Genomic DNA, 15766 nt, shown 5'->3' with positions numbered 1-15766 from the left:
TTTGGAAGTAGTACAGAACAAAATATAGAACAAATATGTAACAAATATGGAACAAAATATGGAAAAAAATATGGAACAAAATATGGAACAAATATGGAACAAAATGTGGAACACTCCGATTAGTATGATGACAATTATGCGCTTACAAATTTTTTCCTTATAATGTTATTTTAGCAATTTCGTGGTATGGGGATGCAGTTATTCGCAATTTTTCCCTTAGGAACTTTTTTCCCTCAGGAACAATGTTTTTCCCTTTTTTTTAACTTTATTTGCTGATATTTTTCTACATGTAGCAATTATTTATGTGACAATTCCGTTAATTATGCGTAAAGGAAGAAGTTGCATAGAATGAGGAGAGAATAGGAAATGACGCTAAAAATAACTTATGTCGAAGGAATAAGTTGTATGCAACATATATGGATAAATACTGGGGAAATAATAGGATAGGAGATTTTGTTATTTTTTTTATTTTTTTTATTTTTATATTTGTTCTGCAAAAAAATAACAAAATTTAAGGTATACGGGAGAGTGTTTCTAACGGTACGTTAATTCAGTTGAGCAGAAAAAAAAAATTGTTCCCATATTTCGGATGAAATTTTCACATTACAGGTGAAATTTCATTACGACACTTGTTCTCCACAGTTCCTTACGCACTTTGCTTTATCATCGCTATTTATTCATTGACAATGTATTGTTAACAATTTCTATGTGAAAAATTAAGTACTTGAGAATTTTGTAGGAAGCAGCATATTTTTTGACAACAATTCCTTGTAGCAATTTTTTTTTTTCGTTAATTTTTCTTGTTGAACAACTTACACTAATTTTGTGAGAGGGCAAAATGCCTTATAAAAGAACATTACCTCCCACGGCGGAAAAAAAAAGCATTGTGTTAAGCGCCTAAGTGTAAAAGTTGTATAAGAAACAGAACAAAAAATAGGAATAATGTTCTGCATAACAGGAAGCAATAAATGCATAATGTTTTGTAAAGATGAACAAAGAAAAAATGAAATAGAACAAAAAAAGAAATAAAAGGAAAAAAAAATAAAGTGAAAAGTGAAAAAAAAAGGTAGTGAAAAAAAATGAATGAAAAAAGTAAAAAATTCCGCACATATACTACTTCCTGGAAGTGAGCAAGTCAGTCAGTTTTAGAATGATAATATGGATGTAGTGTGTTATGTATAATATTTAATAAAATAATATTTTCACTTAATGAATAACTCAGGGGAAAATGGGTAATGTAAAAATGGAACCAGACGCGGAATTTGACGAATTAAGGAAGAAATGGTTGCAGGAGAAAGGATTCACAGGACAAAGTAAAGGCCCAGGGGAGGTATAGTAGCATAGTAGAAACTGCATATATGGAATAAGAATACTCTGTTATATCTCACTATATTACTTACTATAATAATGAGTATATAATACACATAAAACATATATACATATATATTATTCTAACTTATAGACTAAGTTATACGGGGCAATAGACGGATGGGTGAAAGAATTTCTTAAAGGAATGAATAATGATGATAGTGCTGTACTTGCCGGACAACTATGCGAAACAATGAACGAGAACGGGCAGAAGATAAAGACGGACGACGAGAAAGAAGTGTGCACCTTTCTTGTTAAGAATTTGCTAAAAATAAGAGGAGGTGGGATCAAACCATGTGGAAACGGAACTGCTAATGAGCTAATTGAGGATTATGTGTATTGCACAATAATTAATTTATGGGCAGCTACGTATCTAACTAAACATTGCAATAAGAAGGATGTTATACATAATATATTTGATGGAATGAAGAGTACGGGCGCAGAACTTAAGGGGCAGGGTAAATGTAAAGTATGCGAATATAAAGAGTTGAAGCGTATGAAAATAGTGGATGATAAGCTCAGTGTGCTGCGAAATATTTTTAAACTTATGAATGCAAATAACGACGTTATGAAATTAATACATAAAAACCCGACACCGGAGAAAGAGTGTAAAGAACAGAAGGATGCTGCATCAGAATTAGTAGCAGGTCTTTTGCATAACAATGGTTCAATGACAACAACAACCACAGGGCATGAACAACAAACAAAACAAGGCAGTGCAGAAGCTGCAGCAAACAATGAAGCTAGCCAAGCTCCTGGAAGTGGGACGAGAGACCTTGTATATACTCTCAAAAGCGACACAATGACAGTACAGTCTGTTCCAAGTAAAGGGTACGATTATATATATATGTATATGTGTACATATATATATGCTTCAAAAAGTAGTGGTTGTACAGCAAAAAAAAAAAAAAAAAAAAAAAAAAAATTACTCTTCTCTTTATATAGGTCAAATAAAGAAGGTGTAATTCTGACATTCAATGGAAAGGAACAACCTCCCCCTCCACGACCACCTGGTACAGCTGCTACAGGTAGTGGCTGCAACCAGAATGAATTATGTCAACGCACCAATTGTGTAACAAGGAAATGGTTTGAAATCAGAAAGAGCGGTAGTTCCAAACAAACCTGGGTAAGGAGTACTCATGATCACTACAGTGAAGGTCACTTCAAGAGACCATGTTTCTTATACATATGACAAACATAGGGGGGAAGAACCATAAATCCTGCACGTAGCTGAAATACATATATATATATTTCCCTTTCTTCATTCCATTTTCGCAGTGTAACTTTTGGAATCATGACGTCATGAAAGAATTGGGACGATTGTCTAAGGCTATGACTAATAATACTGGGGACACTAATAATCTATGCGAAAAAGTTAATAGAGAAGGGAAGGTCGCGACAGATGCAGAAAAAACGGCTTGCCAATATATTACGAAAGGTTTAAAGCATATATACGAAGTTCAGGTGGATTCGAAGAATCCAAAGCCAGATCAAGCGAGGAGTAATAGACCATTTTATCAAACTATGTCATGCCTATTCCTTAACGCCTATGCTGATAGATTGAAAGAAAAGAATCCTACTTGTATCACGGAATATACTATAAGGAAGGTATTTGAAATTGGAAATGCAAAGATGAGTGCATGGTGTGTGGATACTAATGGTCAGAAGAATGATTGTGTTGAGTGCAAAAGGGAAGAAAACTATGCAAACTGCACACTGAACGTGAAGCAAGACCTATGGACTACGAATGAAAGTTGCACAAATGGAAGGAATAATATGAAGGAAGAAGTGGATGAACTCCTCGAGAAGGATCCCCAAATACAACAATCTCTAACTACCACAAATAATAACTTCTGTACACGTATACAGTGCGTAGCAGAGAAGTGGAGGTGGCACAGGGAGAAAAAGGGAAATGAATACTCAGACTGGGTATGAATCATTACTATTAACTGTAGTTAGATAAAGTACAATGAATAATGGGTCATTGTTCTACGGAGGCAGGAACATAAGCACAAATAATGTTCATACACTAAGTACACATATATATGTTGCTTGTTTTCTCCTTATTAGCACAGTACATTCTGGGATGCCGATGTCAAGAAGAGATTGAAAGAACTGTCTGATGCTATGACTAATAATGGAAAAACCGATGATCTGTGTGAAAACATTACAGTTACAGATGGTTCATCTGTAGAAGCAAATAAAAAAGCATGTAATTATATTGTTAAAGGATTACAATATATATATAACATTCAAAAGGGGACTGACGGCCGGGATCAAGAGATGATTGAGGACAACCAAATATTCCATCGAACTGCGTCATGCCTCCTTCTAAATGCATACGCAGATAAATTGAAAGAACTAGCCAAGGATAAATCTCGATGTGAGTTAGAAAAAGGCATAGAACATGCCTTCACTAGGAGTGCGGAAGTTAAGAAGGATGTATCTTCATGTGATAATGATAATAACTGTAAATTGTGTGAAAGATATGAGAACTATGGAAAATGTGAAATAAACAATGAACAGATAAAAGACAGGGTGAATAAATTGCTCAAGGAGAAGGAGCACGAAATACAACAAACTCTAACTAGCATATGTCCAGACCCACCTGTTCCACCCGCCAAACCCGAATACCAATTAACAAGTAATGTTGATTGTAACGCTGATAGTGATAGGGCATGTTTGGATAAGAAGGTCGAAAATTTTTTCCAATCCCGATGGGTAAGTAACAGTACTTCTTCCATCCTCCACCTTAGACCTCCTTCCATCCGTAGACCCCCTTTGTTCCTCCTTAGACCCTTTCCTTTCCTCCTCCTTAAACTTCCTTCCTCCACCTTAGACCCTCTTTTCCTTCTTCTTCCTCCTCCCACATCTTATGAAGAAATATTTCATGGAAAATGGAACATGTATTCCACTCCATGTAGAAAGTGGTGATAGTGGAAGGAAGGTTGTTAGGGGTGGTCGATGGAAGGAAGGTTGTTAGGGGGGGTAGGTGGAAGGAAGGTACTTTCTAAGGGAAGGAAGGTTGTTAGGTGTGGTTCGTGGTAGTTGGAAGGGAAGGTTGTGTTAGGGGTGGTAGATGCAAGGAAGGCAGTTTTAAGGGTGTTAGGGGTGGATGGAAGGAAGGTTGTGAAGGGTGGAAGCGAGAGAAGTTGTGTTAGGTGGTTTGTTAGGGTGATGGTGATGGAAGGAAAGTTGTTAGGGTGGAAGGAATGGTTGTTAGGGTGGTGGTCGAACATAAGTATATATATATAAAAATGAGTGTGTACAAATGTACTTGATTCCTATTTTTAGAAAACAACGAGCGGTCAAGTGTATAGTTTATTCGATGAATTTTCTAGTGAAATAGATGAAGAGGATAATACGAGCAGTTTTGGGGCTGTCTGTGATGATATTGCAGAACGTTCTGCTAAACAGGGGAAGAACTTTCCTACATGTTTCTGTAAGATTCTTATAAAAAACTTAGTTAAAGTAACAAACAACAAGAGCACATACACCTATAATGGAACAACGTGGAATGTCAGTGATATTGATATTAATGCGCGATGTGATCTTTTAAACTTATGGTTATTATTATATGGGCCAAGGTATAAGGTAACGGAGGACAATATTAAATATGCATTTCATGCAATATCTAATTTGAAACAACTATATGGGCAAAATGAATATGAGGAATGTATACATAAAGGTAATTTTTCAGTGAACGAAGCGGAGGATGGTGCTCGTTACAAGGACATTTATAGTTGGTTCATGAATGAGCGCATTAAAACCAAAATGTGGAAAATAAGTGACGGGTCTGCATGCAATACAAGGAGTAGGGCGGATGATCGGAAGGGTAAATTTCCAAAGAAGGAACTAGAAAAAATAAGTACAAAGTTGGAAACCAAAGCAGAGGCGGTTGTTAGAGAAATAAAGAAAGCGCAGGATATACTTCTAAAACTAAGTAAGAAGAAAACTGTGGCGTGACACGATATTTCGTCTTTTATCCTCTTCCATTTTTTTTTTTTTTTTTTGTACTTTCCCCTAATTTGTTGCTTCTACCTATCCATTTTCTGTACAACATTGTACTGATCATATCTACATATACACACACATATTATGCTCACACACGTATACTGCACCTTCCCCATCCCCACAGTGGATTGTAAGGATACAGAAATTCTAGACGAGGAAAAAGGTAAATCGTTTGTTTTGTATTATTCTGTCTTCTGTGTAAAATAAGTATAAGTGGTACGCAGTATTATATTCCATTACGAACATATAGTATATAAAAATGGGAAATGAGAATATTTATATATTAATTTTTGAATGTACCTTCAGATGAATGGGCGGAAGTATTTACGATGTTTAACAATATTCCAAATAATACGGATGATATGGATGAATTTGATAAAGTGAAGACTTTGTGCCTTTGGTGTGAGGGAGAAGACAGTCAAGGTGGACTAGAAAAGAAAATATGTAAGGACTTCTGTGAAACACTTGTGAGGAATTTATTATACGTGGGGAAGAGTAGATATGAATGTGAGCAACAGAAAAGCACAGGTGGAAAGAAGAAGGCATGTGTTGGAAAGTGTGACTTATTAAACATATGGTTATTAGGAATAAGTGGTGACTGTATACCAGTGGATGTTATTAAACATATTTTCCAAGTGGTGGAAGAGTTGGAAAAGGAATTTGATTCAAGGAAAAAAGGAACAGGATGTGTCTATAACAGAATTAGTGATTTATATAGGTGTGGGGAGGAAATGTTAAGCAAAATTCAGACGTGGATGAAGGATGGTCAAAGGAGAAAACAGTTTGGCCTTAGTCCTAATGAACGATGGTGCAAAGGGCAAAGAACAAGTATTAATTGGACAAAAGAGAAATTAGAAAAATATAAAAGCAAGAAGCCGTTAAGTAGCGAAGGGGATGATTATTTTAGGAATGTACAGAATATAACAGAGGACAAAAAAGATGTAGTAGATAGAATACTGAATGTAATAAACGCACCCCCTCCACCTCCACCTCCCCCTCCGAAACCAGCACAACCAGCAGCTCCAGGTGGACAATTACATCCTAAACCTGCACCTTCCCCAAAGAAAGATGAGAAACCTGACCAGAAAGAAAAAACAATTGAGACAGGTAAGAAAGGGAATGATGCTAATGAATCTGACCTTCCACCTGATCAAATTGATCTTCCTTTGGATGATGTACTACCTGCAGGCACTCCTAGTCCGTATGATAAGGAAGATAAGCAATATGACAAAGGTAAATTTTCAGCCCCAGGAGGGAAAGCGGCTGATGTCACCATAAACATTATCTCCACATCCACTACCTCAGGTCCCACGCTTCCTCCAGATCAGAATCCCCAAACACCAAGCACAGGAACCGACACCCCAAATCCATCACATACTTCTTCCCCAAGTGGTCAACCTGCACCTGCTGCAGGAGAAGCAATCCTTGGCAATAGTGATCCAAATGGTGTTTCTCAGAAACCAATTGATGGTGGTGTTCAGGATGGTGGAACAGTTGACCAAAGTGGTAGCGGTGGTGGTGGTACTGGTAGTAGTCCAACTCATCCTCAAAGTGGTAGTTCTGGTGCTGGTGTACTGGGTGGTTTGGTACCTGGTGCCGGTGGTGTTGTACCAGGTGTTCCAAGTCCAGGTGCCGGCCCCAGTGCTGATACTCAACCAACAAATAAGGATGATATTGACCCTAATCAGAGTGTATCCAAGGGTCAACCAGGTGACCCAGAAACCGGAACCCTTTCACCATCACCACCAGTACTACCACGAGTACCATCATCATCAACAACAGCACAAACATTACCAAAAGCTAAAGCAGCATCATATTCACCAGGACCTCCAGGAGGCGATTCACCTTCCCTCCCATACCTTCCTTTCGTTCCTGTGTTCCTTGGTATGTCTGCTATGACCTACCTCCTTTGGAAGGTAAGAAAAAGATTTAAAGAAGAAAATAAGAAAAAAAAAAAAAAAAAAGAAGGAAAAGAAGGAAAAGAAGGAAAAGAAAAAAAAGAAAAAAAAGAAAAGAAAATAAGAAAAAAATTTTAAGAAGAAAAAAGGAAAAAGGAAAAAAAATTAATGTGAATGAATCAGTGCGGGTGTTTGTAGGATTTCTCAGTTTAGGGTGTGTTTGTGTAGGATTTCGCATTTTAGGGATGTATGTGTAGGATGATTTCGCATTTTAGGGTGTATGTATGTAGGATTTCGCATTTTAAGGTGTATGTAGGATTTGTAACTTGGGTTCGAAGTGGTAATTACTGTTGCGTGAACCACATTTCACCCCTATTAAAGAAACATTATCTCCCTTTTTTTTTTTTTTTTTTTTTTTGTAGTATTTTGCTCTCGGCAAAAAAAGAAAACGTTACAGAAGAACTCATCAAGTATCCGGTCATCCTTCCTTACAAGAACAGATTATTGACCCTGTGGACGACCACGATGGTCCACATGAATATACCTTAGTAAAGAAACGACATCCACCAAGATCTGCTCCAACAAAAACGAAGAGGGCAAAAAAACAGGGTGTTGGTCGCCCTGCGAATCGCCGCACCATTATTGATATTCATTTAGAAGTCTTAGACGAATGTCAAAAGGGGGACACCAAACTGGTTCAAGAGGACTTCTTTGAAATTTTGGTTCAAGAATTTATGCGAAGCGAATTTATGAATGAAGAAAATGTTCCTGAGGAACAGGTCCCAAGTTCAGATTCCGGGTTTTAGGGTGTAGTATATATTTTGCTTTTTTCTTTTTTTTTTTTTGTTTTGTGTATTAAATTGTTTACATGTTCAATGTGTAATTAATATGAGCCGGGAAATTTTTTTTTTTTCCATTTTTCGCGTGTGTCGATAAATTTTTTTATTGAAGATCCGATATGTTAAATTTTTTTGTTTTAGTTTTTTAACTTTATAATTTGTTTTTTTCCTTTTCTTAAAGTTCTAATTATGATCATTTGAAAAGTGTGTTTCAAATTGTGGGCGGAGGTTCTCGCGAAGGTGCGCAAAAAAAAAAAAAAGTAGGAACTGTGTGTACAATTACACAAATTTTGAAGCATGTCACACATGTGACCGCTTCTTTTCTCCTCCTCCACAAAAAACAAAAAAAGGAGTGTTCTTACAAAAAAAGGAGTGTGTTCTTACAAAAAAAAAAAAAAAAAAAAAAGAACTGTGTGTACAATTACACACATTTTTTACCATGTCACACATGTATGTGAATACGAAAGAATCAATATTATATAAGGACAAACACTGGCACGACAAAAAAAGAAATATACCCGTCTAACCTTCTAAAATGCTTAAAAAAAAAAAAGAATGGGGAACAGTACACAATAAAAAAGGGAGGGGCGAAGCAATAATGGATTGTACTTATTGCTTTGTAAAGGGAAGTTGGCTGGCACATTATTATGTAGGATGATAATGGATATTCCTTCGGAGATGACCTTCTGTTGTATTAGCTCCTGTTCTGCTGCTAGATGATGATGCTGCTGTTGTAGTAGTATATGGAGCAGAATATTCTGTTGACGTGTCCGTTGCATCGAATGTGGAGTCTGCAGTTAATGTTTCTGTTAGGGTATCAAAATGATGGTCGACGGATTTTCCCCTTCTTTTTTTCCTATTCTTTCCGAAAGAGCTATGTATCCATGAAGGTAGAAGATTATGCTAAAAAATAAAAAAGGGAAAAGGATTGATGAGAACATGTATTATATATATATGTATATATGTACATATATACGTATATGTATGTGTATATATATGATAGTATTTCCTCTTTATATATTTGGTCTATAAAGTGGTACTTGTCCATAATTTTAGTTGTATACCTTATATAAAAAGAAAGCAACAGTGCCAATTCCTGCTATAGATAATATAGACGAAGTAGTAGCGGCGGGAACAGTTCCCGTTGAAGTGGCTGTGGAAACACTTTCCAATTCGAACTCGTCATGGTGCTGTCTTGAGGACCTTTCCCCAGGCACTTCAGGGCACTTTAAATTTAGTTGTCCATTGGTACCGTACTGTGCGCACTGTTTGTTAAATTGGGAACAGTAGGGATCAGCAGGTTTACTCTGGCATTCCCCGTATACTTTGCTATAAGCTGAACCAAGTTCTGTCAGATATTTACCATATTTAGTAGAACAATCGTTACCACTTTCTTGTATAAGTGATTGTATTTCATTATGATCATGGAAGTAATGGAATATAAGTTTTCTCTGAGTGAAGGGTTCCTTGTTAATAGTTTCACTGCAAGTAATTTCACACTTCTTAGTCCGATACGTACTTTTTATATTTTTACAGATTGAATTTAGGGGGACGGGGACCAAGTTATCATCATCTACATTCCCGAACAAAATATTTCCTATCCAATAATATAGGAAATGACAATAATCATTACGGGTTCCCTCCGGGCTTTTATACATTTTGTCCACATAGCACCATGCGCTCTTAGCTTTATCCGTGTGCGTGCTCATACTGGTATGTTCCCCTAAACTCTGTTCCAAGCTTGCGTTCCAAGATTCTGCCTCACAGCCCTCACATCCTGCATTAAACTTGCTATAGAAGTCTTTATAGGAAGGTAATTTCTTCAAATCTTCCACCTACAAGTGTATTTGGACAGGTGTATGTGTATGTACTCCCATGTATATATATTTTTTTTACTTTTCTAAATAATTTTTATGGTGTGTGTTCAACACAATGAATATTATATATATATATGTATGTATATATATAATTGTTCCTATTCGGAAGGAAAAGAAGAAGAACAACAAAGTAACTAACTTGCAATAGTTGTCGGCCAAGGTCCACCATTTTTTATATGTGTACACATTTCTATGTATATATAATGGAATTTATATTGGGAATTGAGCACATATTCATTCCTATAGAAATATATTTGTACAGTTCCTATTTGTTCCATGTTCATGAATGAACATGAATGTTCAAAATTTTCCCATTCTTAATAACATATACTGCTCTTCCACGGCCGAAGGACGATAGCACATTATATACACATATATGCATCGAAATTATTTTATACACATATTTAAGATAAAAGCAGGCACAAATCTATTATAATGGAAAAATATGGAGAACAATATTCCCTACCCCCCACTTTTCTTAATAAAAGTTCACACTTATCAATATGCAGAAAAAGGAAGAATACCAAATTTATTAAAAAAAATATGGAATAGCATAATATAAAGAATTGTTTTAAGTATGTATATTAAAGGGGAAATATATACTCCCACATAAAAGTAACTTATACTACACCATTCCATTGCTTATAATTCGTCAGTATTAATAATATTTTCCTTCCTCTGCTCTTTCCTTCTCCTTATGTGTTATAAGTATGTACTATAAATAGCACCCCTGTTGGGATTGCATATGCATTATATTATGTGTGCTTTTTCACTTTCCCCCCCATTCATTTCCTGAATGAACACCCATCAATAGATTATGAACACCAAAATATATGAGCATATATTGCCATTCCTACCCACCAATGAATAAACATTGTTTTTGTGTACAATTATGATGCTAAACTTTATCCTATATAAAATGTGTCCGAATAATATAGGACAACATCATTTTATCAATAAAAACATTGCCTGCCTCACGCACACAGAGTTACTCAATTTCCATATTTCCACGGTATAATAAAATTTTGTGAGCTTCGAAAATGGAAAAATATTAAACAGTAGTGAAAGGCGCCTTCGTTTGTGTGCTCAGCACAACTCGAAATTCTTTTTACTAAGATCTTTTCATTGAAAATGAGATCGTCCAAAAGTTGCGCACAAAATGAACAGTGTATCGCGCACACGGAGAAGAAACAAATCATCAGTGCGTTGCGCGTGTTTACACATACTGACCATATATTATTAATAAAATTTATGTCTGCGCGCTTTGTGTTTAAGCTCATTTATTGTACAAAAAAAGAGCGAACTTAAAATGCGGAATAGAAAAAAGGGGTATGAACACAAAAATGGATGTTACACTTTGCGCAGTATTTTACGTATTTTCATTTTATGAAATAAACGGAAAAAAAAAGTAGCCCCTCCCTTTTTGACAATTTTTTCTGTGTGAGAAAATTTATATTAGGGCATTTTTCTTTATTTGACAACTTTTTTTTTTTTTTTTTCTTGCAATTTTTTCTCTGTGACAAAATTTATATATTAGGGAATTTTTTTTTTTTTGGACGACTTCCTTTTTTTTTTGGTGCAATTTTTTCTGTGTGACAAATATATTTTAGGGCACATTTTTTCTTTTTAAACAATTTTTTTTTTGCAATTTTTTTTCTGCGACAAATTTATATTAGGGCATTCTTTTTTTGGATAATTTCTTCTTTTATTTTCTTTCCTTTTTTTTTTTGCAGAATGGGTGAAACATTTGCGGAACCTTCGCGCACAATATGGAAGAGCACTTTTTTCAATTATGTCCATTAATTGTAATTAAGAAAGAAGAAGGAAAAAAAGAAATTATTATGATTAAAAAAATTATGAAGAAAAAAATTTAATGAACATATTTTAGATCTTCAATAAAAAAAAAAATTTATCCCAAACAAATCAAAATAAAGTGCGGAAGAAAATTTTTTTTTTTTTCCCGGCTTATATTAATTACACATGAACGTGTAAACACTTTAGTATAATACAACAAAAAAAAAGGGAACAAGATTAGAGTAAAAATAAATAAGGGGAAAAAATGATCATTTTTGCTTCTTACATTTGTATGGACCTTACGTCCACTTATTTTCCTTCCGAAGGGGGAACACTATATTCAATGATTTAAATTATGGTAACTAATATTTCTCTTTCCCCGCGTGTTTCTTCTTCTAGGAGATTCATCATATATGGTAGATGCTTCTGTTGTTGAATAATGTATAGAAGTGTCCGCTGAGTACAGTGTGGAGGTGTCTTCTCTTAGTGTATCAAAGTCGCTTTCAATTGCCGTTCTTTTTTTTCTGTTCCTAGTGCTACTGTTTCCAAGGAAATTCTTTACCGAATCCATTACAGAAGTGTACTGAAGAAAGAAGAAGGAAGGAAAGAAGGAATAAAAGGAAAGAAGAAAGAAAAAAAGAAAGAAAGAAAAAAGAAAAGAAAGGAAGGAAACAACGAATAAGGAAAGAAAGAAGGGAAGGGTGTGTCATATATATAAAACAGCTTATTCTACATTTGTATTTTAAATGAGAAATTAAATATGAGGAGAAGTACTATTATTTACGCTATTACTAAAAGTATAATTATTACTTTATATAAAAAAAGAGCAAGTGCTGGTAATGCTACTGCTGCAAGTCCACCTGATACACCAGGAACGACACCACTACCACCTACAACTTCGTTACCAGGCTCCTTCCTGTGACTACCACCACCGTCACTACCACCTTTTCCTTCTACAGTTGCAGCTAAAAAATAAGTAAAGAAGAGGAATAATATTAGCGTATTCCCCTTTTCTTCCTCCTTTTTTCTCTTTCTTCCTTCTCTTCCCTTCCTTTCCTCCTTAGGAAGGTAATGCTCCTTCTTTCAGGGAAAGTAATGTTCCCCCCCTCCTTCCTAAGGATGATTTCCTTCCCCTTCTTCAGGGACAGTTGTTGTTCCCTTCCTTTCCTGAAAAAAGAATGTTGTTCTCTTTCTTCCCTGGTTGAATATATACTTACCTACTACACCGGTGGTGGCTCCGGATGTTCCTTCTGCAGGTGGAGTTTCTTGTTGTGGTTGTTCATTATTCACTGAGAAGTAAAGGAGGAGAAAATAAATTCCACATAATCAGTTATCATGGGACTCTAAAAATGTTGTACGTGCAACACCAACTCCAGGAGCAACCCCTACTTCCTGGTGCAACACCTACTCCTGGGGAAGTAGCTCCTGCTCCAGGAGGTCGTACTGCGGCCTCTTGTGCCGTGTTGCCTAGGATGTGAAGTTACTTTCGTGTGCAGGCATCGCCGTCTTACCTGTCAGTATACAACTTAACTCTAATTCTTCTTTATCCTTATAATCTGAAAAGAACATTTTAAAATCAGTACACCATTCGCTCCACTCCTTTTCCCCCATACATTTCGAGCGCACAGTTTTGTAAGCGTCCGGTATTCCCTGTAGGTATTCTCGATATGCTTCGGGACAAGGTTTTCCTTTTTCTCCTAATTGTTTCTCCATATCATCCTTGTCCTTTCCGTAATCCATTATTTTCTTGTATTTCTGGAACTCTTCCTTACTACTACCATAGGTTTGTAAGAAGTATGTATTCCATTCTGTGTCCACATCCTTAATTTTCTCTTTACATTTATTCATAGTACTTATGAAGTTTGTACCTCCATTAGACGTTAATATTTTATCACCGAACCAATAATAAAAGGAACTATAATCCTGACCGCTATAGTCGCTCCTATCCCCTAACTCCTTAATATGACATAGTGTGCCTATAATATTACTAATAGTTGCTCCATCTACATTAGTTTCTGATAGTTCAGTCCTTAATCCTTCTGCGCAATTCCTATTTGTACACTTCTCAATATATCCGTTCAACCTATTGTAATTTTTTTTTGAAGGTAATATATTAACATCGTACTCCTATAAATATAATTGGCAGATTACATGTACTCCCATACATTTCTATTACATTATTGATAATGGACCATATAAATAATGTGCACCTAACTATGTTAAGAAGAAAAAAAAAAAAAGGAAGAGGCGAGGGGGAGAGGGTCTTAACCTGTAATATTCTTCCCCTTCTCATCCTTTTCATTATTGTTCCTGTCATTGATCATATGTGTATATTTTTCTGCATATATATCATAAATTTATTCTACAGTGGTTTATGTGTGTTTATACAGAACAAAAATATATGAGAACGTTGCTCCCTCCATAACTGCGTTACTCCAATTTTTTTTCCTTTTTTTTTTTATTAATACATATTGATAATTTTTAAGTATAGATAACACATTATGTGTGCATACATTAACATCATTATATGTATATATAATTAAAACCCCAAAGTAGGAATAAATGTATTATAATAACAGAATAGGAGTAGATGGGTCAAATTCGTCGAGTATCGCTTATGTATTTATTGTACCTTTGCAAGGTTTTGTGCAATTATTTAGAATAGTGCATTACATTATTATGCATTTCTCCTATGTATTGTTCATATAAAGATGTACAACATTTCCTTATAGAAATTTCTGCTCACACTTTTAATTTATGTTCAATAGTTATTTTTAAGAAGAGGGAGGGTTATTAGAAGTTGTTAAAATTTTGTTAGTAGAAATATTGCACTCTTCATATATGTTGAGTACCTTTTCCCTTTTTTTTGCATAATGTGCGCACAAACGTTGTGCATAGTTATTCATTTCTATATGTAGCAAAAGTAGAGCGTGTACATTTATAAAAATGAATGAAATGAAAGGAGGAATATAATACGGGAATATAGTACAATGAAAATTGTATTCACTACATATAAAATGAAATATGTGTGCACATCCTTCCCATAATAGTGTTCTTTTATAATATACACTCCACCATCCTTTCCTTTTTCTTTTTTGTTTATAATAATTTAACAATGATAAATTTTCATATTCCTCCCCCCTCCCCCTTCTTCTTTTCTAAAAAAAGTTTTGAGTTGGTTATTTATTTTTGTTACGTTACATATATTTCTGTAGTCTTCTCCGCTATTTCCACTTCCATAAGCATATTCCTATATTCATTTTACACCTACACATGAGCCCCATACGTTTTCCCGCTCTTCTTGAACATTATTTTCTTCAGGTAAAAAATGAGTACGCGCGTGTTCCATATACATCAGCCCAGAGGAATTTTATCCTTATTTATTCTTATATGCCTACTTTCCATGTCGTTTATAATTCTTGAAGAAATATATACACCGTCGTAAGGGAGGATTTATCCACAGTCTACACGGATAATATGATACTAAATTCATGGGGGGGGACACTAAAAATAAGGCCAAGGGAGCTGAATACTTCTGTCTGTTCGTACAATTAATATACGTGTAACATGCACATTAAGGTAGTAATGCAACAGTATTCTACTGGCGCTCTTTAATAAAGTATATAATGTTATGGAACAAATGAGAATGTGTAAAATATGACCGTATACATGTAACAATACTCTTTCCCCATATGCGTTCACAACTATGACATTTGAACATATAAACTATCCTTCATATTTGCTATTATTCCTTCATACTTCGAATAACAAGTTCACTATATTCGTATACAGGTGTACCATGAACTATATATTTCCAGCATAACAATGTTCCTTCCCGCAAATATTCTAGCCAACACCCCTAACAACCTTCCCCTCGTCCATACAGAGATGTGTATTATATTATGGGGTCTGGAAAGTAATGGTCTAAGGAAGGAAAGTTGTGTTAGCGGTGGAAGGAAAGGAAGGTTGTTAGGTG

At 35.3% G+C, this 15766-nt stretch overlaps 1 protein-coding gene across 1 annotated transcript; it reads left to right on the top strand.

The window, feature by feature from the left end:
- Window positions 1-1561: 1561 nt before the first annotated feature.
- On the top strand, window positions 1562-8086 carry PCOAH_00009130 (SICA antigen; the record flags this gene model as incomplete). The annotated part of the gene is made up of 11 exons (XM_020057722.1): window positions 1562-2192; window positions 2388-2494; window positions 2647-3297; window positions 3439-4089; window positions 4208-4315; window positions 4663-5311; window positions 5507-5545; window positions 5689-6344; window positions 6391-6615; window positions 6688-7266; window positions 7703-8086. The coding sequence occupies 11 exons, from the start codon at window positions 1562-1564 to the stop codon at window positions 8084-8086; spliced, it is 4680 nt and encodes a 1559-aa protein (XP_019913098.1).
- Window positions 8087-15766: the final 7680 nt, after the last annotated feature.

This window comes from Plasmodium coatneyi, chromosome 4 (assembly GCF_001680005.1).
Source record: "Plasmodium coatneyi strain Hackeri chromosome 4, complete sequence".
Classification (NCBI taxonomy): Eukaryota; Apicomplexa; class Aconoidasida; order Haemosporida; family Plasmodiidae; genus Plasmodium; species Plasmodium coatneyi.
Note: the sequence above shows the minus strand (reverse complement) of the source record. Positions and strands in the feature narration are given on the sequence as shown.